This window comes from Ranitomeya imitator, chromosome 1 (genome assembly GCF_032444005.1).
Source record: "Ranitomeya imitator isolate aRanImi1 chromosome 1, aRanImi1.pri, whole genome shotgun sequence".
Classification (NCBI taxonomy): Eukaryota; Metazoa; Chordata; class Amphibia; order Anura; family Dendrobatidae; genus Ranitomeya; species Ranitomeya imitator.
The window spans coordinates 894,851,410-894,876,381 of NC_091282.1; the positions used below are offsets into that span (position 1 = coordinate 894,851,410).

General features: G+C 43.6%; 1 protein-coding gene across 2 annotated transcripts in view; it reads right to left on the reverse strand.

Annotated features, from left to right (window-relative positions):
• Positions 1 to 24,972, reverse strand: part of FAM47E (family with sequence similarity 47 member E) — a 113,781-nt gene that overhangs the window by 65,073 nt on the left and 23,736 nt on the right. For both annotated transcript variants that reach the window (XM_069743244.1, XM_069743239.1), the window contains exons 3-4: positions 7,449 to 7,621; positions 6,211 to 6,382 (exon numbers count right to left, since the gene is read on the reverse strand). In XM_069743244.1, coding sequence (XP_069599345.1) covers positions 6,211 to 6,382; positions 7,449 to 7,621 — 345 coding nt within the window. The remainder of the gene's footprint in view (positions 1 to 6,210; positions 6,383 to 7,448; positions 7,622 to 24,972) is intronic.

Sequence of the window (24,972 nt, forward strand, 5' to 3'; positions counted from 1 at the left end):
ACACTTTTTCCTTCCACTCAACTTTCCATTAATATGCTTGGATACAGCATTCTATGAACAGCCAGCTTCTTTAGCAATGACCTTTTCTGGCTTACCTTGCTTGTGAAGTGTGTCAATGTCTGCCTTCTGGACATCTGTCAAGTCAGCAGTCTTCCCCATGAACGTGGAGCCTACGGAAACAGACTAAGGGACCTTTTTAAATGCTTAGGAAGCCTTTGTAGGTGTTTTTTGTTAATTATTCAAATTTACTGAGATAATGACTTTTGGGGTTTCATTGGCCGTAAGCCATAATCATCAACATTAACAGAAATAAACACTTGAAAAAGATAACTCGGTTTGTAATGACTCTTCATCAGGGGTGGGCAATTAATTTTCCCGAGGGGCCACACGAGAGACTGTGACCGTTTTTGAACCAATAGGCCGAAATTAATTCTGCTCAATATTAACCCCTTCACGACATGCGCCGTACTAGTACTGCGCATGCCGTGTCACCCCCTTTGATGTGGGATCCGGCGGTGAGCCCACATCAAAGTCGCGACATGTCAGCTGTTTTGTAATCGCTATTCACCCGCCGCTATTAACCTGTTAAATGCCGCTGTCAAACGCAGACAGCGGCATGTAACCGGCGCTTCCGGCCAGGCGGCCGGAAATGATGTCATCGCCGACCCCCGTCACATGATCGGGGGTCGGCGATGCATCAGGATGGTAACCATAGAGGTCCTTGAGACCTCTATGGTTACTGATGCCGGCCTGCTGTGAGCGCCCCCCTGTGGTTATGCCAGCTTCTAGCCTCCCATGGAGGCTATTAAAGCATGGCACAAGTAAAAAAAAATGTTTTTAAAAATATGAAAAAATATAAAAAATATAAAAGTTTAAATCACCCCCCTTTCGCCCCATCCTAAATAAAACAATTAAAAAAAAAAAAACCTACACATATTTGGTATCGCCGCGTTCAGAATCGCCCGATCTATCAATAAAAAAAAGCATTAACCTGATCGCTAAACAGCATAACGAGAAAAAAATCCGAAACGCCAGAATTACGCTTTTTTGGTCGCCATGACATTGCATTAAAATGCAATAATGGGCGATCAAAAGAACGTATCTGCACTGAAATGATGTCATTAAAAACATCAGCTCAGCACGCAAAAAATAAGCCCTCACCCGACCCTAGATCACGAAAAATGGAGACGCTTCGGGTATCGGAAAATGGCACTTTTTTTTTTTTAAGCAAAGTTTTGAATTTTTTTTCACCACTTGGATAAAAAATAACCTAGACATGTTAGATGTCTATGAACTCGTAATGACCTAGAGAATCACAATGGCAGGTCAGTTTTAGCATTTAATGAACCTAGCAAAAAAGCCAAACAAAAAACAAGTGTGGGATTGCACTTTTTTTTGCAATTTCACCGCACTTGGAATTTTTTTCCCGTTTTCTAGTAAAAGACATAGTAAAACCAATGGTGTCGTTCAAAAGTACAACTCGTCCCGCAAAAAATAAGCCCTCACTTGGCCATATTAATGGAATTATAAAAAGTTATGGCTCTGGGAAGGAGGGGAGTGAAAAATGAAAACGCAAAAACGAAAAAGGGCCGCAACTTGAAGGGGTTAATATTGATATATTATAATTATTATATTATTGATAATTTTATTAATATTAATTGTATCACTTAATATTGGGCAGAATTAAGTATGCTGACATCCCCGTATATATCGTTTGAACCCGAGTACAGCCCCTTCTGTATATCATATGAGCCCCCCATCAGCCCCTTATATGCGGCATGAGCCCCACCCAGCCTCCCTCATATGCGGGATAAGCCCCACACAGCCTCCCCATATATGGCATGAGCCCCACTCAGCCTCACTATACACACTGCATGAGCCCCACACAGCCTCCCCATATACTGCATGAGCCCCACACAGCCTCCCTATATACACTGCATGAACCACACACAGCCTCCATATATACACTGCATGTCGCCCCTATAGTCTCCCCATGTGCAGCATGTCTCCTCCATATGCAGCACCATGTGCAGCATGTTGCCCCCATATGCAGCACCATTTGCAGCATGTCACCCCCATATGCAGCACCATGTTCAGCATGTCACCCCCATATGCAGCACCATGTTCAGCATGTCACCCCCATATGCAGCACTATGTGTAGCATGTCACATTCATATGCAGCACCATGAGCACCATGTCACACTTATATGTAGTACCATGTCACACCCATATGCAGCACCATGTCACTCTATATGCAGCACCATGCCATCCCCATATGCAGCACCATGTCACCCCCATATGCAGCATCATATCACCACCATTTGCAGCACCATATTACCCTCATGTGCAGCACCATGTCACCCCCATATGCCGCACCATGTCACCCCCATGTGCCGCACCATGTTATCCCCCATGTGCAGCACCACGTCACCTCCACATGTGCAGTACCATGTCATCCTCATGTGCAGCATGTCACCCCCATGTGCAGCACCATGTCACCCCCATGTGCAGCACCATGTCACCCCCCCATGTGCACCATGTCACCCCCCCATGTGCAGCACCATGTGCAGCACTATGTCACCCCCATGTTCAGCACCATGTGCAGCACCATGTCACCCCCATGTGCAGCACCATGTCACCCCCATGTGCAGCACCATGTCACCCCCATTTGCAGCACCATGTTACCCCCATTTGCAGCACTATGCCACCCCCACAGCCTCCCCATGCCCATCCAAACATCCCATACAGAAAAAAAAACACCATATACTCACGTCATTCCGGTTTCCTGGTGCTCTGCTTCTCTCCCTGCCTCTGGTGCGCTGACTCTCCGCAGTACATAGCTGACATGATGAAATTACTTCATCGTGTCAGCTGTTTCACACGCTGATTGGTGGAGGAAGTGGCTAGAGGCCCCTCCTTCACCAAAGGAGTCAGTGGCACAACATAGTTTTGGAGACAGCGATCGGGCGGCACTGTGCGGCCCATAGATGTCTGGTTTCTAGCCCCACGGCTGTCTTGGTCTGTGGACTGGACTGAAACAGCCAGACGGCCGGATGTTGCCTGTGGGCCGCACTTTGCCCAGGTCTGCTCTATATAATATGCGTTTCACTTTTTGTATTGAAGAACTGAAATAAATTAACTTTTTGATTACATTATAATTTTGTGAGAAGCACCAGTGTGTGTAATATACAGCATATTGTAGGGGTTGTACTTGCTCAGGTGCAGCGGGTGGCAATCACGAGGCACGTTCCTTTGAAAGTTTAGGGTTTATTGCTTCACAAACCCACAAAACAAAACAGAAAAACAAATAGCGTTTAGCTCAGGCAAAAGAAGGTATATGTGACCAGTACTTCAGGCTCAGCCCTGGAGCCTCAACATACACTGGAGGCTTCCACCTCCACACGGTCAATCAAGTGGTCGTGACATCACCGCAGGTCCTTAACCTTCGTCCGGCTGAGTAGGTACAATTGTAACTATTCCGTTTTAAAATTGCAATAACTTTTTTTTTTCGAAAAGCCGTAGAGGGCTGAAATTTCGTGACATCTCTGCAGTTTTGATCCAGAATATATTGGCCAAATTTCAATAAAATATATATGAAGGTACAATTGTACCTCTGCAGCCTGTTAACGTTGTAAAATTATGCAGCCTGACGAAGGTTAAACACATATAGAGAGATATGGTGATGCCCCTACCAAGGGGTGAGGTATATGGGTAGCCAGACCCTCCCATCTCTCACAGCTACCCGTAACCCAGACCCAAGTGCACTAAACAATGCCCTAGTGCTTTTGTGCATTAAAGAAAACACTCCAGGTTACAGCAAAGAGACAAGCCAACTCTGTGACACATACCCCCCGTCGACTATATGACCCTCAGCCACGCTACTATATATATATATATATATATATATATATATATATATATATAAATGGAACAGCACAATGCTCACTGATGGGTGCCAGGCCTCCTGGGCGAGACAGTCCAACACTTGCCCAAATTAGACAAAATAGAGAAATGAAGACAGCACTCCAAAATTATCCAAATTGAAAAAGCTGTGTTGTTTATTCAGACCCACATGTCTGGGCAATGTTTTGGCTCACACTGAGACTTTCTCAACAGGAAACTGTTCATGTAGGAATGCTCGGACCTGATACCAAAGATGGTGCACCACCACATTACAGGTGTCAAGTCTGAGCATTCCTACATGAACAGTTTCCTGGAAAGTGGATTGGTCGTCGTTGGCCAGTTGATTGGCCACCAAGCTCTCCCGATCTGACCCCCTTAGACTTTTATCTTTGGGGTTATCTGAAGGCAATAATCTATGCCGTGAAGATCCGAGATGTGCAGCATCTGAAACAACGGATACTGGAAGCCTGTGCTAGCATTTCTTCTGCAGTGTTGCTATCAGTGTGTCAAGAGTGGGAGAAGAGGGTTGCATTGACAATCCAACACAATGGGCAGCATTTTTAACACATTTTATAACTGGTCATAAACTTGTAAATAACTCATGAAAGAATACAGTTAAGTTAAAACCAAGCACACCATTGTTTTCTTGTGAAAGTCTCAATAAGTTTGATGTGTCACATGACCCTCTTCCCATTGGAAAAAAAAAGTTGGGTCCAAAATGGCCACCATGGTCACCACCCATCTTGAAAACTTTTCCCCGTCCCATACTCTAATGTGCCACAAACAGTTAGTTGATGTCACCAACCATTCCCATTTTATTTAGGTATATCCACATAAATGGCCCACCCTGTATATACAGTGAGGAAAATAAGCATCTTTGAATTCTTATGTACTTAAATCAGAGAGCTATGTCACACATAACAGTTAATAAATAATATTTTCCACATATCTACTTTTTATCTACTTTACATCAGTACAATTTAAAAAAAAAAAAACATTTTCTTAGGATGTTATAAGGGTTAAAAGTTGACCAGCAATTTCCTATTTTTCCAACATAATTTACAAAACCATTTTTAGGGACCATTTCACATCTGAAGTGTCTTTCAGGGGGTCTATATGATAGAAAGTACCCAAAAGTGACACCATTCTAAAAACTGCACCCATCAAGGTGCTCAAAACCACATTCAATAAGTTTATTAACCCTTCTGGTGCTTCATAGGAATTTGTGGAATGTGGAAAAAAATTAACATTTAACTTTTTTCACAACAAAAATTACTTTAGACGCATTTTTTTATTTTCGCAAGGGTAACAGGAAAAAAGTGACCCCAAAATGTATTGTGCAATTTCTCCTGAATATGCCGATACCCCATATGTGGGTGAAAACCACTGTTTGGGTGCATGGCTGGGAAGGGAAGGAGCGCCGTTTTACGTTTTGAATGCAAAATTTGCTGGAACAAAAACAAACACCATGTTATGTTTGGAGAGCCCCTGATATGCCTAAATGGTGAAAGTCCCAAACTAGTGACACCATTTTGGAAACTAGACCACACAGGAAACTTACCTCGATGTATGGTTAGCAGTTTCTTTGTTGTGCAATTTCTCATCAGTACGCCAATACCCTATATGAGAGAGAAAACTACTGATTGCGCAGGGCAGGGCTCGGAAGGGAAAAAGCGTCATTTGACTTTTTGAATGTAAAATTTGCTGGAATCATTAGCGGATGCCATGTCCCTTTTGGAGAGCCCCTGATGTGCCTAAACAGTGGAAATCCCCCACAAATGACCCCATTTTGGAAAATAGACCCCTCAAGGAATGTAGGAATGTATTTAGATGTATTTTCCCCACAAAAAATGTTTTTTAGCCCCAATCTTTTAATTTTCACATGAGTAACAGGAGAACCTGCAGCATACAATTTGTGGTGCAGACTTGGGGCATACAATACGTCCTAAGTTGCGACCGCAAAGCCTGCAGTGCTTGCAAGTTCTTTGCTGTACAGCTTGAAGTGCTGCTCTGCCCATAGGCTTTTCCCATGCTGCCAGTTTTTGGCCAGTGGCACAAACATGCTACTAGACCGAACTGTGAAACATCAGGGGTTCAAAGCTTTTGGCAAGAAGGAAGACGGGAGAGAAAGGAGTGGTGCGCTCCTGAAGACATAAATTGAGATAAAACCCTTAATGTCACAATTACTAATCACAACTGTTATAATACTTGACCCTTTATTATGAAAACTTAAAGGAGAAAAAGAATAGGTTAGAGCAGGGCCTTGTAGCTCTCGTGTATGATTTCATTATTTACTCATGTACTTACCAAAGAAGTCACCCACTCACAAAACTCCTTGGTCACTTGCTTGACATTTTCATCTAGCACAGGGGTGAACGGCCGCATTGTCTTAGATTTTCGCTCTTCAGGAATAGGCTCTTGGTTAGAAAGCGATATATACAGCCATTTATATGGATTTTTGGGCCTAGATGGATCACTCCTGCGACAATAAGATTAAGAGGAACATGAAATGACAGAACCGATAAGAAACATAAATGAATGCTTAGCCCAAAGGGAAAATAATAATAACTTTGTGCAAGATAACATAATTAATAGTGATGAGCAAACATGATCGGATAAGGTGTTATTCGAGCATGTTCGTGCGCTTATTGAGTGTCTTCAGCTAAATATAATAATAATTATAATAATAATTTTTATTTATATAGCGCCAACATATTCCGCAGCGTTTTACAAATTATAGAGGGGACTTGTACAGACAACAGACATTACAGCATAACAGAAATACAGTTCAAAACAGATACCAGGAGGAATGAGGGCCCTGCTCGCAAGCTTACAAACTATGAGGAAAAGGGGAGATATGAGAGGTGGATGGTAACAATTGCTATAGTTATTCGGACCGGCCATAGTGTAAGGCTCGGGTGTTCATGTAAAGCTGCATGAACCAGTTAACTGCCTAAGTATGTAGCAGTACAGACACAGAGGGCTATTAACTGCATAAAGTGAATGAGATTTCCGAATTCTTACAAATGTTTTCATTGTGTTCATTTTCAATTTTTTTCAGTAAATATGTTCGAGTCTCTGCGACTGCATGTCGCCACTGTTTGACAGCCACAACACATGCAGGGATTGCCTGTTTGTTAGGTAACCCATGCATGTGGTACAACTGTCGAACAGCTGCAATACATACAGACAGAACTCAAACAAATTATTTGAGCACGCCGAAGACACTCGGATAACGCACGAGCACACTTGGATAACACCTTATCCGAGCATGCTCGCTCATCACTAGTCATCACTAATAATTAAGAATAAAATCTTATATATCATCATAGACATGCAAAGAGTACATAATTTAGTTGCAAATCTGTAAAAGTTTGTGTATTTAAAGAATATGTATTCAGTAGACATCTTATTAGCTGCCTTTAAACATGACCATAATCTCCTCCTCTACATTTACACCAGTTTCGTGCAATTTTACACAGCATAAACCCGTCTATATCTTGCTGTCTACAATATACATGGTGTATAAAACTATGAAATCTTACATGGAGGATTGTCTTGTGCTTGCATCACGCGATTTCACACTTTGTACTTCCAGGACCTCTGGTGGCGCAAGGAAATTCTCTACCTCCTGTTCTTCTGGTATACCTTCATAGAATCCTGAAGCACTCTTTAGTCTCATCTCAGGGTCCAAGATGCCCACAATATCTTCAAACAACTTCACAAATTATATAATAGGTGTAGAGTTAAAGTCACATCTCAAACAAGAAAATAAAAACATTTTTTGTTAAAATGCTCAAAGTACCTATGTGATCTCTTTTGCCAGATTTGCCAATAGAAGTTCAAAAGGTAGCTCAAAAGTGATCATGTCACACAAAATTACCAGACATTGCATCCATCTGACGAGCAAAGCTGAGGAACACAATAAAGGTACCGTCACACTCAGCGACGCTGCAGCGATATAGACAACGAGCCGATCACTGCAGCGTCGCTGTTTAGGTCGCTGTAGAGACGTCAAACACAGCAGCTCCAGAACGATGCAGGAACGATCCAGTGACGTAACGGCGACTCACTTATCGTTGTAGCTGGTTGTTAGCTCCATGTAAAACATTGCTGGCATTGTTGCTTTTGATGTCAAACACGACGATACACGCCGACCTGACGACCAAATAAAGTTCTGGACTTCTAGCTCCGACCAGCGATGGCACAGCGGGATCCAGATCGCTGCTGCGTGTCAAACACAACGAGATCGCTATCCAGGACGCTGCAACGTCACGGATGGTTGTCGTTCTCGTTGTAAAGTTGCTGAGTGTGAAGGTACCTTAAGGAGGGTGTTTTGTAAAATACTGAATGTGTAATAAATAACTACAGTATCTATATTGGGGGACAATTACAAGTTATTGCTCAAATTGCACCAAAAAATGGCATATATGATGTGCGATAAATTAGGACATGGCAACGGGATTTGCAAAATGTCGCACACTTCTGTAAGTGAGATAAAGAAGGTAAATGGGCTCAACATGTCTAGCAAGATGTGCTTAATTCATTGTACAGTGTGCCACTATGACAGATTTCTAGCAAATGTCTGGTCTAGCTTCGTCCTCCAGATTCTATAGAAAAGCAAGGAGACGATCAAAATTATTCCTACAAAAAAAAAGTAGTCAGGCTTTATTAGGCTGCTTTCACACATCAGTTTTTTGCCATCAGTCACAATGCATCGAATGTTGAAAAAAACGGATCTGTCGCAGAATGTGAAAAACTGATGCGATAGATCTGTTTTTTCGTCGGATCCGACTAGCTGATCCAGCTAATTGGATCCCAAAGAAAATCGGAGCATGCTCAGTTAAAAAAAACTGAATCCGTCGCCGGATTCCGTCATTTGACGGATCTGGCGCCAAAGGCTTCCATTCTAGCAAACGACGGACGACGACGGATGCATCGCTGTTTGTTTTTTCGACAGACACAAAAAATGTTACTGTGTCCGTTTTCTCCGGCCGCCGGATAAACAATTTTCGACAGATCCGGCTAATGACGGATGAAATGTGAGGCCATCCATCGCAATCCGTCACTAATACAAGTCTATGAGAAAAAAACGGATCCAGCGGATCTGTTTTTTTCAAAATTTGCCGGATTGAGACTGACAGAAAAAGATTGATGTGTAAAAGGGGCCTTAAACGCATTAAAAAGCAAACTAAAAGAAAGTGAACAGAAAGTATGAATAGATATTTATCTGGAGTGTTATTGGGGAGAGGGTTGCATTAATTTATTTTTAATGGGAAAAAAATTAAATCCTTGGAAGAAGATGACAACCTCATTGTATTTTTTGTATAACAATAATATACAGGGTGGGCCATTTATATGGATACACCTAAATGGTAATGGTTGGTGATAACAACTTCCTGTTTGTGGCACATTAGTATATGGGAGGGGGGAAACCTTTCAAGATGGGTGGTGACCATGGCGGCCATTTTTAAATCGGCCATTTTGGATCCAACTTTATTCTTTTCAATGGGAAGAGGGTCATGTGACACATCAAACTTAATGAGAATTTCACAAGAAAAGCAATAGTGTGTTTGGTTTTAACGTAACTTTATTCTTTCATGAGTTATTTACAAGTCTATGACCACTTATAAAATGTGTTCAAAGTACTGCCCATTGTGTTGGATTGTCAATGAAACCCTCTTCTCCCACTTTTCACACACTGATAGCAACACCGCAGAAGAAATGCTAGCACACCACATTATGGGTATCAGGTCCGAGCATTCCTGTATGAACAGTTTCCTGGAAAGTCGTCGTGGGCCAGTTGAATGGCAACCAAGGTGTCCTGATCTGACCCCCTTAGACTTTTATCTTTGGGGTTATCTGAAGGCAATTGTCTATGCTGTGAAGATACGAGATGTGCAGCATCTGAAACAACGGATACTGGAAGCCTGTGCTAGCATTTCTTCTGCGGTGTTGCTATCAGTGTGTCAAGAGTGGGAGAAGAGGGTTGCATTGACAATCCAACACAATGGGCAGCACTTTGAACACATTTTATAAGTGGTGATAAACTTGTAAAGAACTCATGAAAGAATAAAATTACGTTAAAACCAAGCACACCATTGTTTTTTTGTGAAATTCTCAATAAGTTTGATGTGTCACATAACCCTCTTCCCATTGGAAAAAAAAAGTTGGATCCAAAATGGCCAACTTCAAAATGGCCGCCATGGTCACGACCCATCTTGAAAAGTTTTCCCGCTCTTTAAAAATTCTGAACTGATCTTTTTCTCCTGAAAATTTGTCAGGGAGTGCTATACCAGGTTCAGGGGGCTGAAAGATACGTCAGATGGTTCAGAAGTCATAATAGCGGTCTGAGGAGAGAGATTCTGAGGGGCAGTAAGAGTACCTGAAATCTTGGCCCTGTAACTGAGCCTGTGAGGATGCCAGTTTGTTTTGTTCCAAGGCCAAATCTTGGACTGAGTTAGATTCACCACCTGATCACACAAACTACGTAACAGATCCATAGGTGGGAAAATGAAAAATTTTTAACGGTCAATCGTAATGTGACGTGAGTCACTATAGTAAATATTAGTCCCAGAAATGGAGAAAAAGACTACAATGACAGATAAAAATATGTACTACTTACTGAATAAGTAAAGGGAGGTCAAATAATCTGAGGTCAGGTCCAAGATATGGCGCAGTACAACAAGGGGAGGTCAGAGACAAAATTCAATTCACCAGCCGAGGTCAGGAAAGCCAGAGAGACAAAACAGTTTACAGGGACCAGGCACAAAAGAAGTTAGGTCACAACCAAAGGCTCTGAGTCCAGGAAGAGAATGAAGTCAAGCTGGGTCAGGCACAGAGCACAGATGGATCAATGTTACACAGACAACAGCAAGTGTACAACTGACATTGGGTGGAGGGGCTAGACTGCTTAAGTAGATGATAAATCAAGGAAAGTGAACACAGACGACAGACAGGAACAGAGTGGAGATCGTGACACATATTGAGCTGCTGGAGTGCATTGCAGTCACAGACATAGCTGTGGTTGCAGTGCAGAATAAAAGTACGTTTGGTCTTGGACAAGCTATTTGGCCAAAGCAGATTTAAGAAAAACCGTTAAGGGCTTTTATTTTTAGCGTGAACTACAGGATGGTAGTGGGGCGGTTCACTTCGTCCAGCTGGGTCTCAGAAGGTCCTCATGGCCACAGATTCCATTTAAAAACACTGCAGCAAGGGTTTGGGTGTGCCAGTGTTGGTTTGCAAGCTGCAGAGCCGGTGGCTCTGCAACATCCAGCTTGTGTGAAGTGAACACAGAGCCAAGGGAAGCAAAACAAAGCAACCAGTCTCAGATACGGACTGTTTTGACGCCCCAGCTGCGATCCGGAGGATAACGTTTGCTTTTCATTTGTGAGTTTTTGGACATTAAAGACATTTTGCTTTTGAACTTTACTGGGTCACTGCCTCATTACCGCACAGTGTGAACACTGCCGCACTACAATATGGTTGAGAATATGGGCGGTGTGAACTGAGGCATACCCCAAATCGTGCTGAATGTCAGTGATTAAGCCTGCAATGCTACAGCTAAAGCCTGCTAACAAGATGGAGGAAATACTTAAGCAGTTGTCCCTCACTCAGCAGCAGCAGCTGCCGCATCAGTGGCAGCAGCAATGGCAGCAGCACCAATTACCACAGCAGCAGCACAATCACTTGCAGCAGCTGATGCTGTATCAGCAGCAGCAGAAAACTAATGAGCTGATTCTACAACAGACTGCATCCCTGCGAGAGACGTCCTCACCAGTGACCACGATTCGATCAGAGGCCTACAAACTGTAGTCAGTAGTGAGGAAAATGAGTCTTTAGGATGTTTGGAGGCTTTCCTCAACGTGTTTGAGCACACAACAGAACAGGAGAGCTTGCCAATGTCCCAGTGAGCTGAAGTGGTGGCCCCCTTTCTAATGGGAGATGACCAGAAGGCCTACTTGGACCTCAGTCTCAATAATGCCCTCAACTATGAGAAACTCAGAGGTGAGATCCTTGCCTGACTGGGAGTTAATACATATGTGCAGGCCCAACTGGTGTTCTAGTGGTCCTTTGCGGAGTCTTGCGCCACCAAGTCTCAGGCATATGACTTGCTACAGCTGGTAAAAAAATGGCTTCAGAGACCTTAACCCCTTTAAAGATGGTAGAGAGGGTGGTGGTCGATCGGCTAGTAAAAACTCTGCCACCCGCTATTCAGTGTTGGGTGGGCCAAGGGAATCCTGGCACCCTAGACTAGGTTGGCAGCCTGATTAATTTATTACAAAAACCGACCTTGCAGATATGGTTATTGATATAACAATCCCTTCTACAAAAAGTGCCCATTGCACTCCAACAAGGGGGGGGGGGGGGCAAAACTCCCACATACATATAATCCTATAATCAAACAAGAGCATAATGCCCCATAGATATTCATGACATAAACAATTTCATATCAAGCATATAAATTTTATTCACATAGTGCAATAACGAAAAGTGAAACACTCAAATAATACCAGTGATGAGGAAAAGGTAGATGACTGAAAGGCACCAACTAGATCAAGACCCACACATTACATATGTAAGGGTGCCAACACGAACAGGGTAGGAGGGGATGCAGTAGTCTTAGGCTCAATAGACGGTAACCAATAAGCATAGCTTTGCCATCCCCCTTCTAAATCCACCCATATTGCAATATTCCCAAAAGGTGCAAGTTTAACTAAGTAGCATGCCGCATGTTATGCCTACCCATGTGTGTGGTCTCCTACTAGAGGTGTCAGACAGGTCAGCCTGATTAAGTGGCATATGGCCAATCAGGACTTTATACAGGACTCTGATCCACTCCGGTTATCATGTCGGGCCCTGCCAGCCCAGGAACCAGGGAAAGGTCTATGACTGTTGTGAATTCTGTTGTCGAACTCCCTCCTGTGGTCGTGAATGGCGAGTTCTGTCTATGGGCTCCCACTGGTGGCTATGAGTGAAGCTGCTGCTTCTGAGGTTCCTTACACAGGTGACGTGGTTTATCCTTTGGTTGGCTGCTCTATTTAACTCCTCTCAGATCGTTACTCCATGCCAGCTGTCAATGTTTTTGCATTCGTTCAGTTCGCTCCTGGATCTCTCTGGTGACCTGCCTTCTCCTGCAGAAGCTAAGTTCCTTATAGTCTTATTTTGTTCTCTGTTTTCTTGTTCAGCTGGTTTTCATGATTTTGTCTTGCTAGCTGGAAGCTCTGGGATGCAGAGTGGCCCCTCCGCACCGTGAGTCGGTGCGGAGGTCTTTTTTGCACACTCTGCGTGGTCTTTTGTAGGTTTTTGTGCTGATCGCAAAGTTACCTTTCCTATCCTCTGTCTATTTAGTAAGTCTGGCCTCCCTTTGCTGAAACCTGTTTCATTTCTGCGTTTGTGACTTTCATCTTTACTCACAGTCAATATATGTGGGGGGCTTCCTTTACCTTTGGGGAATTTCTCTGAGGCAAGGTAGGCTTTATTTTCTATCTCTAGGGCTAGATAGTTCTTAGGCTGTGACAAGGCGCCTAGGTCTGGTCAGGAGCGCTCCACGGCTATTTCTAGTGTGTGTGATAGGATTAGGGCTTGCGGACAGCAGAGCTCCCACATCCCAGAGCTCGTCCTGTATGAGGTTTAACTATCAGGTCATTCCGGGTGCTCCTAACCACCAGGTCATAACATATGACCCTCTGCTGGGGCCAATCAGGACAAAGCCCGTACTGAGGGGGTACCCTGAAGTGAGAGTGATAAGAAACCCATTTCCCCTAAACTGATTGAGGGGTCCAGTCGTGTCGCAGCCATTAGGTGTTGGCGGTGCCAAGGGCCAGGACTTATGTCTGCCAACTGCCCCCTGACAGCTGAACCCATGGATTCCGGGTTTACTCGGCATGTGTCAATGTACGCCCAGGCCATTTTCACTGCGGATCTGTTCGTTCCAGCGGGTGAACTGCATCTGTGCCAGGTGCGCATAAATGAACACCAGGCCGAGGTCCTCTTGGACTCAGGAAGGCTAGCGACACTGGTGCATGGGTCGTTAATCTCAGGCTTAGAACCCACTGGGAAAAAGTGGGTGTTGCTTGTTTACATGATGAACTCCGAGAGTATCCGACCGCGGAGGTTACTTTTTCCACCCCATGTGGAGAAATAAAACATGTGGTGGGAGTGGTGAAGACACATCCATATGGGACTGTGTTGGGAAGAGACTTGCCCCTGTTCTGGTTCCTGTGGGAGAACAAGTTTAACCCTCCCAGGGTAAATATTATACCGGGCCCGGAACCCGAAGATCCTAAGTCAGGGATACCTGCCATAGGGGTCGCCAAGCTAGGGACAGAGTGTAACCCCAATAGGCTTCCCCTAGCGGTATTGGCAGGAGAGGTTGAGGAGACCCCGTCAATCCCCGAGCTGGAAGTATTCACTAGTATGTTTGGGACAGCTCAGCTCCAGGATCCCACTTTGGCTCAGGCACAAGAAAGGGTGGTAGAAATAAATGAGGTGGCTCAGCAACCGGGTGCGATTGCAGTCTTCCCCCGCATGTCTGTCAACCAGGAGTTGTTATACCAGGTTCATAAAATCTGGGATGAGGTGGTGGAACAGCTTCCTCCAGCCGGGTCGTACAAGCGGCTCATGGCCACGGATTCTATTTAAAAACGCTGCAACAAGTGTTTGGGTGCATCAGTGCTGGTTTGCAAGCTGCAGAGCAGATGGCTCTGCAACATCCGGCTTGTGTGAAGTGAACACATAGTCAAAGGAAGCAAAATGCCTGGTGCCCCTTGGCATGACACGGTGGTGCAGTCGCCCACGGCAACCGGTCTCGGATACGAACCGTCTTGACGCTCCAGCTGCAATCCAGAGAATACCGTTTGCTTTTCATTTGCAAGCTTTTGGACATTAAATATATTTTGCTTTTGAACTTTACTGGGTCACTTCCTCATTACTGCACAGTGTGAACCCCACAACAACATCCAAAGAACTGCAGGACTCACTTGTCTCAGTTAAGGTCAGTGTTCATGATTTCACCATAAGGAAGAGAGGAAGAGACTGGGCAAAAATGGCTTGTATGGCAGAGTTCCAAGACGAAAACCACTGCTGAGCAATCTACTATATAAAGCTGAATGTGTGTATGTGTATGTGTGTATGTCCGGGATTGGCATCTGCACCGTCGTAGCTACAGCCACAAAATTTTGCACACTCACATGTCTGGACCCCGAGAGCGTCATAGGCTATATTGTGAGGCGAAATTTTAACCCCGCGCATTCCAATTCACCAAACAAATTTGCCCCTATCTACATAATGGGGAAAAAAGTGAAAGGAAAAGTGTTGGAGGCGTCGCAGCTACAGAAACAAAATTTTGCACAGTCACACGTCTGGACCCTGAGAGCGTCATAGGCTATGTTGTGAGGTGAAATTTTAACCCTGCGCGTTCCAATTCACCAAACAATTTTGCCCCTATCTACATAATGGGGAAAAAAGTGAAAGGAAAAGTGTTGGAGGCGTCGCAGCTACAGAAACAAAATTTTGCACAGTCACACGTCTGGATCCTGAGAGTGTCATAGGCTACGTTGTGAGGTGAAATTTTAACCCCGCGCTTTCCAATTCACCAAACAATTTTGCCCCTATCTACATAATGGGGAAAAAGTGAAATGAAAAGTGTTGGAGGCGTCGCAGCTACAGAAACAAAATTTTGCACAGTCACACGTCTGGACCCTGAGAGCGTCATAGGCTATGTTGTGAGGTGAAATTTTAACCCCGCGCGTTCCAATTCACCAAACAATTTTGCCCCTATCTACATAATGGGGAAAAAAGTGAAAGGAAAAGTGTTGGAGGCGTCGCAGCTACAGCCACAAAATTTTGCACAGTCACACGTCTGGACCCCGAGAGCGTCGTAGGCTATGTTGTGAGTTGAGATTTTAAACCCCGCACTTTCCAATTCACCAAACAATTTTGCCCCTATCTACATAATGGGGAAAAGTGAAAGTAAAAGTGTTGGAGGCAAGTTGACAGCTGCCAGATGTGAACAAGAGTGATGGCGCCAAAGAGTATATACCGTACAGTTGCCAAGGTGGGGCCCCGACATGGGATACTCACCACACACGGGGATATGAACACACACACAAAATGAGCCACACACTACCACGTGCTTGAACACATATACCACCCTCAGCACACATTTCACCACACATACACCAACCTCGCCACATAAAAGTCGAAACACAAAAGTCGCCACTCAAAACTCGCCACGCGCAAAACTCGCCACATGCAAAAACTAGGCTCACGCAAAACTCGCCACAAGTGCAAAACTCACCTCATGGAAAACTCGCCACACGCAAAACTTGCACACGCGGAAAAATTGCCACATGCACAAAAGTTGCAACACATGCAAAAGTTGCCTCATACAAAACTTGCACATACTAAAAAGCTGAAGAGCCCGGCGTTGCCTGGGCATAGTAAATATCTGTGGTTAGTTATAGCACGTCACTTCTCTTATTTTCCCATCACGCCTCTCATTTTCCCAATCACATCTTTAATTTTCCCCCTCACATCTCTCATTTTCTACCTCACACCTCTCATTTTCTCCCTCACTCCTCTCATTCCCGCCTAACACTTGTCATTTCGACCTCACATCTGTCATTTTCCGATCACTACACTATTTTCCCTCACTCCTCTCATTTTGCACTCACACCTTTTCATTTTCAGCTCACACCTCTCATTTTCACCTCAGTATATACATGTTTGTCATCTCCCTTATATATAGTATACACCTGTATGTCATCTTCTGTATATAGTATATACCTGTATGTCATCTCCCCTGTATATAGTATATACCTGCTGTGTGTCATCTCCCCTGTATATAGTATATACCTGTATGTCATCTCCTCCTATATATAGTATATACCTGTATGTCATCTCCTCCTATATATAGTATATACCTGTATGTCATCTCCTCCTATATATAGTATATACCTGTATGTCATCTCCTTCTATATATAGTATATACCTGTATGTCATCTCCTCCTGTATATAGTATATACCTGTGTGTCATCTCCCCTGTATATAGTATATATCTGTATGTCATCTTCTATATATAGCATATACCTGTATGTCATCTCCTCCTGTATGTAGTATATACCTGTAGGTAATCTCCTGTATATAGTATATACCTGTGTGTCATCTCCTCCTGTATATAGTATATACCTGTATGTCATCTCCTCCTGTATATAGTATATATCTGTGTGTCATCTCCCCTGTATATAGTATATACCTGTGTGATCTCCTGTATTAGACCTCGTTAACACGTTATTTGCTCAGTATTTTTACCTCAGTATTTGTAAGATAAATTGGCAGCATGATAAATCCCCAGCCAACAGGAAGCCATCCCCCTGGCAGTATATATTAGCTCACACATACACATAATAGACAGGTCATGTGACTGACAGCTGCTGTATTTCCTATATGGTACATTTGTTGCTCTTGTAGTTTGTCTGCTTATTAATCAGATTTTTATTTTTGAAGGCTAATACCAGACTTGTGTGTGTTTTAGGGCGCGTTTCGTCTGTCAAGTTGTGTGTGTTGAGTTGTGTGTGGCGACATGCATGTAGCGACTTTTGTGAGATTAGTTTTGTGTGGCAACATGCGTGTAGCAACTTTTTGTGTGTCGAGTTTCATGTGACAGGTTAGTGTAGCAAGTTGTGTGCAGCAAGTTTTGCGCATGGCGAGTTTTGCGCGTGGTGAGTTTTATGTCTGGTGCCTTTTGAGTATGTGCAAGTTTTGTGTGAGGCAATTTTTGCATGTGTTGCAAATTTTGTGCATGTGGCAATTTTTCCGCGTGTGCAAGTTTTGCGTGTGGCGAGTTTTCCATGAGGTGAGTTTTGCACTTGTGGCGAGTTTTGCGTGAGCCTAGTTTTTGCATGTGGCGAGTTTTGCGCGTGGTGAGTTTTGAGCAGCGACTTTTGTGTTTCGACTTTTATGTGGCGAGGTTGGTGTATGTGTGGTGAAATGTGTGCTGAGGGTGGTATATGTGTTCAAGCACGTGGTAGTGTGTGGCGCATTTTGTGTGTGTGTGTTCATATCCCCATGTGTGGTGAGTATCTCATGTCGGGGCCCCACCTTAGCAACTGATCGGTATATACTCTTTGGCGCCATCGCTCTCATTCTTTAAGTCCCCCTTGTTCACATCTGGCAGCTGTCAATTTGCCTCCAACACTTTTCCTTTCACTTTTCCCCATTATGTAGATAGGGGAAAAATAGTTTGGTGAATTGGAAAGCGCGGGGTTAAAATTTCACCTCACAACATAGCCTATGACGCTCTCAGGGTCCAGACGTGTGACTGTACAAAATTTTGTGGCTGTAGCTGCGACGCCTCCAACACTTTTCATTTCACTTTTTCCCCATTATGTAGATAGGGGCAAAATTGTTTGGTGAATTGGAAAGCGCGGGGTTAAAATTTCACCTCACAACGTAGCCTATGACACTCTCAGGGTCCAGACGTGTGACTGTGCAAAATTTTGTTTCTGTAGCTGCGACGCCTCCAACACTTTTCCTTTCACTTTTTTCCCCATTATGTAGATAGGGGCAAAATTGTTTGGTGAATTGGAACGCGCGGGGTTAAAATTTCACCTCACAACATAGCCTATGACGCTCTCAGGGTCCAGACGTGTGACTGTGCAAAATTTTGTTTCTGTAGCTGCGACGCCTCCAACACTTTTCATTTCACTTTTTCCCCATTATGTAGATAGGGGCAAAATTGTTTGGTGAATTGGAAAGCGCGGGGTTAAAATTTCACCTCACAACATAGCCTATGACGCTCTCAGGGTCCAGACGTGTGACTGTGCAAAATTTTGTTTCTGTAGCTGCGACGCCTCCAACACTTTTCCTTTCACTTTTTTCCCCATTATGTAGATAAGGGCAAAATTGTTTGGTGAATTGGAACGCGCGGGGTTAAAATTTCGCCTCACAATATAGCCTATGACGCTCTCGGGGTCCAGACGTGTGAGTGTGCAAAATTTTGTGGCTGTAGCTACGACGGTGCAGATGCCAATCCCGGACATACACACACACACACATACACACATTCAGCTTTATATAGTAGAATATATAAAGCTGAATGTGTGTGTGTGTGTGTGTGTGTGTGTATGTCTGGGATTGGCATCTGCACCGTCGCAGCTACAGCCACAAAATATTGCACAGTCACACGTCTGGACCCCGAGAGCGTCATAGGCTATGTTGTGAGGCGAAATTTTAACCCCGCACGTTCCAATTCACCAAACAATTTTGCCCCTATCTACATGATGGGGAAAAAAGTGAAAGGAAAAGTGTTGGAGGCGTCGCAGCTACAGCCACAAAATTTTGCACAGTCACACGTCTGGATCCTGAAAGCATCATAGGCTATGTTGTGAGGTGAAATTTTAACCCCGCGCTTTCCAATTCACCAAACAATTTTGCCCCTATCTACATAATGGGGAAAAAGTGAAAGGAAAAGTGTTGGAGGCGTCACAGCTACAGCCACAAAGTTTTGCACAGTCACACGTCTGGACCCCGAGAGCGTCATAGGCTATGTTGTGAGTTGAGATTTTAAACCCCGCACTTTCCAATTCACCAAACAATTTTGCCCCTATCTACATAATGAGGAAAAGTGAAAGGAAAAGTGTTGGAGGCAAGTTGACAGCTGCCAGATGTGAACAAGAGTGATGGCGCCAAAGAGTATATACCGTACAGTTGCCAAAGTGGGGCCCCGACATGGGATACTCACCACACACGGGGATATGAACACACACACAAAATGAGCCACACACTACCACGTGCTTGAACACATATACCACCCTCAGCACACATTTCACCACACATACACCAACCTCGCCACATAAAAGTCGAAACACAAAAGTCGCCACTCAAAACTCGCCACGCGCAAAACTCGCCACATGCAAAAACTAGGCTCACGCAAAACTTGCCACAAGTGCAAAACTCACCTCATGGAAAACTCGCCACACGCAAAACTTGCACACGCGGAAAAATTACCACATGCACAAAAGTTGCAACACATGCAAAAGTTGCCTCATACAAAACTTGCACATACTCAAAAGGCACCACACATAAAACTCGCCATGCGCAAAACTCGCCATGTGCAAAACGTGCTGCACACAACTTGCTACACTAACCTGCCACATGCAACTCGACACACAAAAAGTTGCTACACGCATGTTGCCACACAAAACTCATCTCACAAAAGTCGCTACATGCATGTCACCACACGCAACTCAACACACACAACTTGACAAACTAAACTCGCCCTAAAACACACAAAAGTCTGGTATTATCCTTCAAAAATAAAAATCTGATTAATAAGCAGACAAACTACAAGAGCAACAAATGTACCATATAGGAAATACGGCAGCTGTCAGTCACATGACCTGTCTATTATGTGTATGTGTGAGCTAATATATACTGCCAGGGGGAGGGCTTCCTGTTGGCTGGGGATTTATCATGCTGCCAATTTAGCTTACAAATACTGAGGTAAAAATACTGAGCAAATAACGTGTGAACGAGGTCTAATACAGGAGGAGATGACACACAGGTATATACTATATACAGGAGGAGATGACACACAGATATATACTATATACAGGAGAGATGACACACAGGTATATACTATATAGAGGAGGAGATGACATACAGGTACATACTTTATACAGGAGGCGATGACATACAGGTATATACTATATACAGGAGCAGATGACCTACAAGTATGTACTATATACAGGAGATGACATACAGGTATATGCTATATATAGAAGATGACATACAGGTATATACTATATACAGGAGGAGATGACACAGATATATACTATATACAGGAGGAGATGACATATAGGTATATACTATATATAGGAGGAGATGACATACAGGTATATACTATATATAGAAGATGACATACAGGTATATACTATATACAGGGGAGATGACACACAGCAGATATATACTATATACAGGGGAGATGACATACAGGTATATACTATATACAGGAGATGACATACAGGTGTATACTATATATAAGGGAGATGCAAACATGTATATACTGAGGTGAAAATGAGGGGTGTGAGGTGAAAATGAAAAGGTGTAAGTGCAAAATGAGAGGAGCGAGGGAAAATAGTGGAGTGATCGGAAAATGACAGATGTGAGGTCGAAATGACAAGTGTTAGGGGGGAATGAGAGGAGTGAGGGAGAAAATGAGGTGTGAGAGAGAAAATGAGAGGTGTGATGGGAAAATAAGAGAAGTGAGGTGCTATAACTAACCATAGATATTTACTATGCCCAGGCAACGCCGGGCTCTTCAGCTAGTAAGAACATAAAGGCTCTTCTCAGTTTTGCCAGGAAACATCTTGATGCCCCCCCAGACTTTTGGGAGAATACTGGATTGATGAGATAAAAGTTCAACTGTTTAGAATGTCCCATTACATCTGGCACAAAAGTAAAACAGCATTTCAGAAAAGGAACATCATACGGTGGTGGTAGTGTGTTGGGCAATGTAGGTTAAAATTTATTTTTCCCTTAATAATAAAGACCTTTATTTAAAAACTGCCTTTTATGTTTACGTGTGTCATCTTTGTCTAAAAATAAAATTTGTTTGGTGCAACAAACATGCAAAGGAATAGGAAATCAGGAAGGGGGAAACACTTTTTCACACCACTGTAGATGTACAGCAAAAGTATCTTAGCTCCAAGATGTATACCTTCTTAACCAGTGGCAGACACAGACGGAAGAGAGTCGCTGTGCAAGAACAGTATATGCGGCCTTTGCAGTCCAATAGCTCAGCATAATGCACAATTCCAACTGCTTTGGAGGAAGATGTAGGCCCCCTTACGTCTCGTGCCCCCGGTTGCATCAATGATATGCCGACCCCCATTCTTACCTTGTGGTGGAACTCCAAATAGCATTTACATTTCTTTGCTATTTACTTACTTGTTCATCTTGGAGCTAATATGTTTCTCGGCTGTAAGAGATACTTATGCTGTACATATATAACTTTCATAATATTTACTGAGTTACACCTCCTTATTGCGCTTTCATCTATTAGTTCTTCACTTATCAGTATTATGGAGCTATCTCCTCATTTACATATTTACATATAGTACAGACCAAAAGTTTGGACACACCTTCTCGTTTAAAGATTTTTCTGTATTTTCATGACTATGAAAATTGTACATTCACACTGAAGGCATCGAAACTATGAATTAACACATGTGGAATTATATACTTAACAAAAAAGTGTGAAACAACTGAAGTTATGTCTTATATTCTAGGTTCTTCAAAGTAGCCACCTTTTGCTTTGATGACTGCTTTGCACACTCTTGGCATTCTCTTGATGAACTTCAAGAGGTAGTCACCGGGAATGGTCTTCCAACAATCTTGAAGGAGTTCCCAGAGATGCTTAGCACTTGTTGGTCCTTTTGACTTCACTCTGCGGTCCAGCTCACCCCAAACCATCTCGATTGGGTTCAGGTCTGGTGACTGTGGAGGCCAGGTCATGTGGCGTAGCACCCCATCACTATCCTTCTTGGTCAAATAGCCCTTTCACAGCCTGGAGGTGTGTTTGAGGTCACTGTCCTGTTGAAAAATAAATGATGGTCCAACTAAACGCAAACCAGATGGAATAGCATGCCACTGCAAGATGCTGTGGTAGCCATGCTGGTTCAGTATGCCTTCAATTTTGAATAAATCCCCAACAGTGTCACCAGCAAAGCACCCCCACATCACACCTCCTCCATGCTTCAGTGGGAACCAGGCACGTAGAGTTTATCCGTTCACCGTTTCTGCGTCGCACAAAGGCACAGTGGTTGGAACCAAGGATCTCAAATTTCGACTCATCAGACCAAAGCACAGATTTCCACTGGTCTAATGTCCATTCCTTGTGTTCTTTAGCCCAAACAAGTCTCTTCTGCTTGTTGCCTGTCCTTAGCAGTGGTTTCCTAGAAGCTATTTTACCATGAAGGCCTGCTGCACAAAGTCTCCTCTTAACAGTTGTTGTAGAGATGTGTCTGCTGCTAGAACTCTGTGTGGCATTGACCTGGTCTCTAATCTGAGCTGCTGTTAACCTGCGATTTCTGAGGCTGGTGAGTCGGATAAACTTAACCTCAGAAGCAGCGATGACTCTTGGTCTTCCTTTCCTGGGGCGGTCCTCATATGAGCCAGTTTCTTTGTAGCGCTTGATGGTTTTTGCCACTGCACTTGGGGACACTTTCAAAGTTTTCCCAATTTTTCGGACTGACTGACCTTCATTTCTTAAAGTAATGATGGGCACCCGTTTTTCTTTACTTAGCTGCTTTTTTCTTGCCATAATACAAATTCTAACAGTCTATTCAGTAGGACTATCAGCTGTGTATCCACCAGATTTCTGCACAACACAACTGATGGTCCCAACACCATTTATAAGGCCGGGATCACACATACGCGAGATACGGCCGAGTCTCGCAGGTGAAAACCCAGCTCTGGTGCCGGCACTCCGGAGCGGAGCGTGCAGCTCCATGTATTGATGCGCGGCTGCACGCTCCGCTCCAGAGTGCCGGCGCCAGAGCTGGGTTTTCACCTGCGAGACTCGGCCATATCTCGCGTATGTGTGATCCCGGCCTAAGGCAAAAAATCCCACTTATTAAACCTGACAGGGCACACCTGTGAAGTGAAAACCATTCCCGGTGACTACCTCTTGAAGCTCATCAAGAGAATTCCAAGAGTGTGCAAAGCAGTCATCAAAGCAAAAGGTGGCTACTTTGAAGAACCTAGAATATAAGACATAATTTCAGTTGTTTCACACTTTTTTGTAAACTATACAGTTCAACATGTGTTAATACATAGTTTTGATGCCTTCAGTGTGAATGTACAATTTTCATAGTCATGAAAATACAGAAAAATCTTTAAATGAGAAGGTGTGTCCAAACTTTTGGTCTGTACTGTACATATTTTGTCTCCCCTATGGAAATGAATTTCCAACTGTTCAATTTCTTTTCTTTCTTTTTTTTTCGATAAAGATTGTCTATTTGTGTGCACATAGACCCTGATTCATCAAAGTGTTTACGCCACAAAACTGGCATAACACTCTTGGAAAGGTCCCAAAATGTGTGCTTAACATGCAGTTGCTCAGAAAAAATGTGACTTTTGGCATTTGCACACCAGTTTTGTTCATCTGCAAAAATGGTTTGAAGTTGGGGAGTAACCGCCCATCAAACTCATTAATGTTAGTTAGCGTTAGTTACGTTAGTAATGTTACTCCAGTTCCTGCAATAGCATTTCTGGCATGGCACAAGGAGGTGCATCCCAATTAGAAGATGTGCCGTATTCATTACGTGGCATGCACCTCTTAATAAATTTGTAGCGTACTACTCCAAAACATCAGTCTTAATTAGTGACGAGCGATTGTGCACATTGCTCAAGTTTTCCGAGCATGCTCGGGTGTTCTCAGAGTATCTTGGACGTGCTCGTAGATTATGTTTGAGTCCCCACAGCTGCATGATTTGCGGTTGCTAGACAGCCTGAATACATGTGGGGATTTCCTAACAAGCAGAGAATCCCTGCATGTATTCAGGTTGTCTAACAGCTGCAAATCATGCAGCTGCGGAGACAAAAACAATCTACGAGCACGCCCAAGATACTCAGAGAACACCCGAACATGCTTGGAAAACTCGAGTAATGAGCACACTCGCTCATCACTAGTCTTAATGAATTGGGACCATACTTTGAGGCCTCTTTCACACTTCCGTTTTTTTTAATCCGTCACAATGCGTCGGCGCAACGTATCGATGGATGCATCAAAAAAAGTGAAAAACGGATGCAACGCATCCAGTATTTCGAAGGATCCGCTTACGGTTCTGTCGAAACACTGGATCCGATGCATCCGTTTTTCCGTTTATACCATCCGTTTCATCCGTTTTTTTGACGGATCCGTTTTCCTTGCCTAAAAATGGGAGTCTCCCAAATGTGATTGGCTACTGGAAAATAGGGAAACCAATATATTGAGTGGCTGGCTATCTTCAGGCTGGCAGGAGTCTTGCTGTCACATTTGGGTGTGACGCCCCAGGCCAGGTT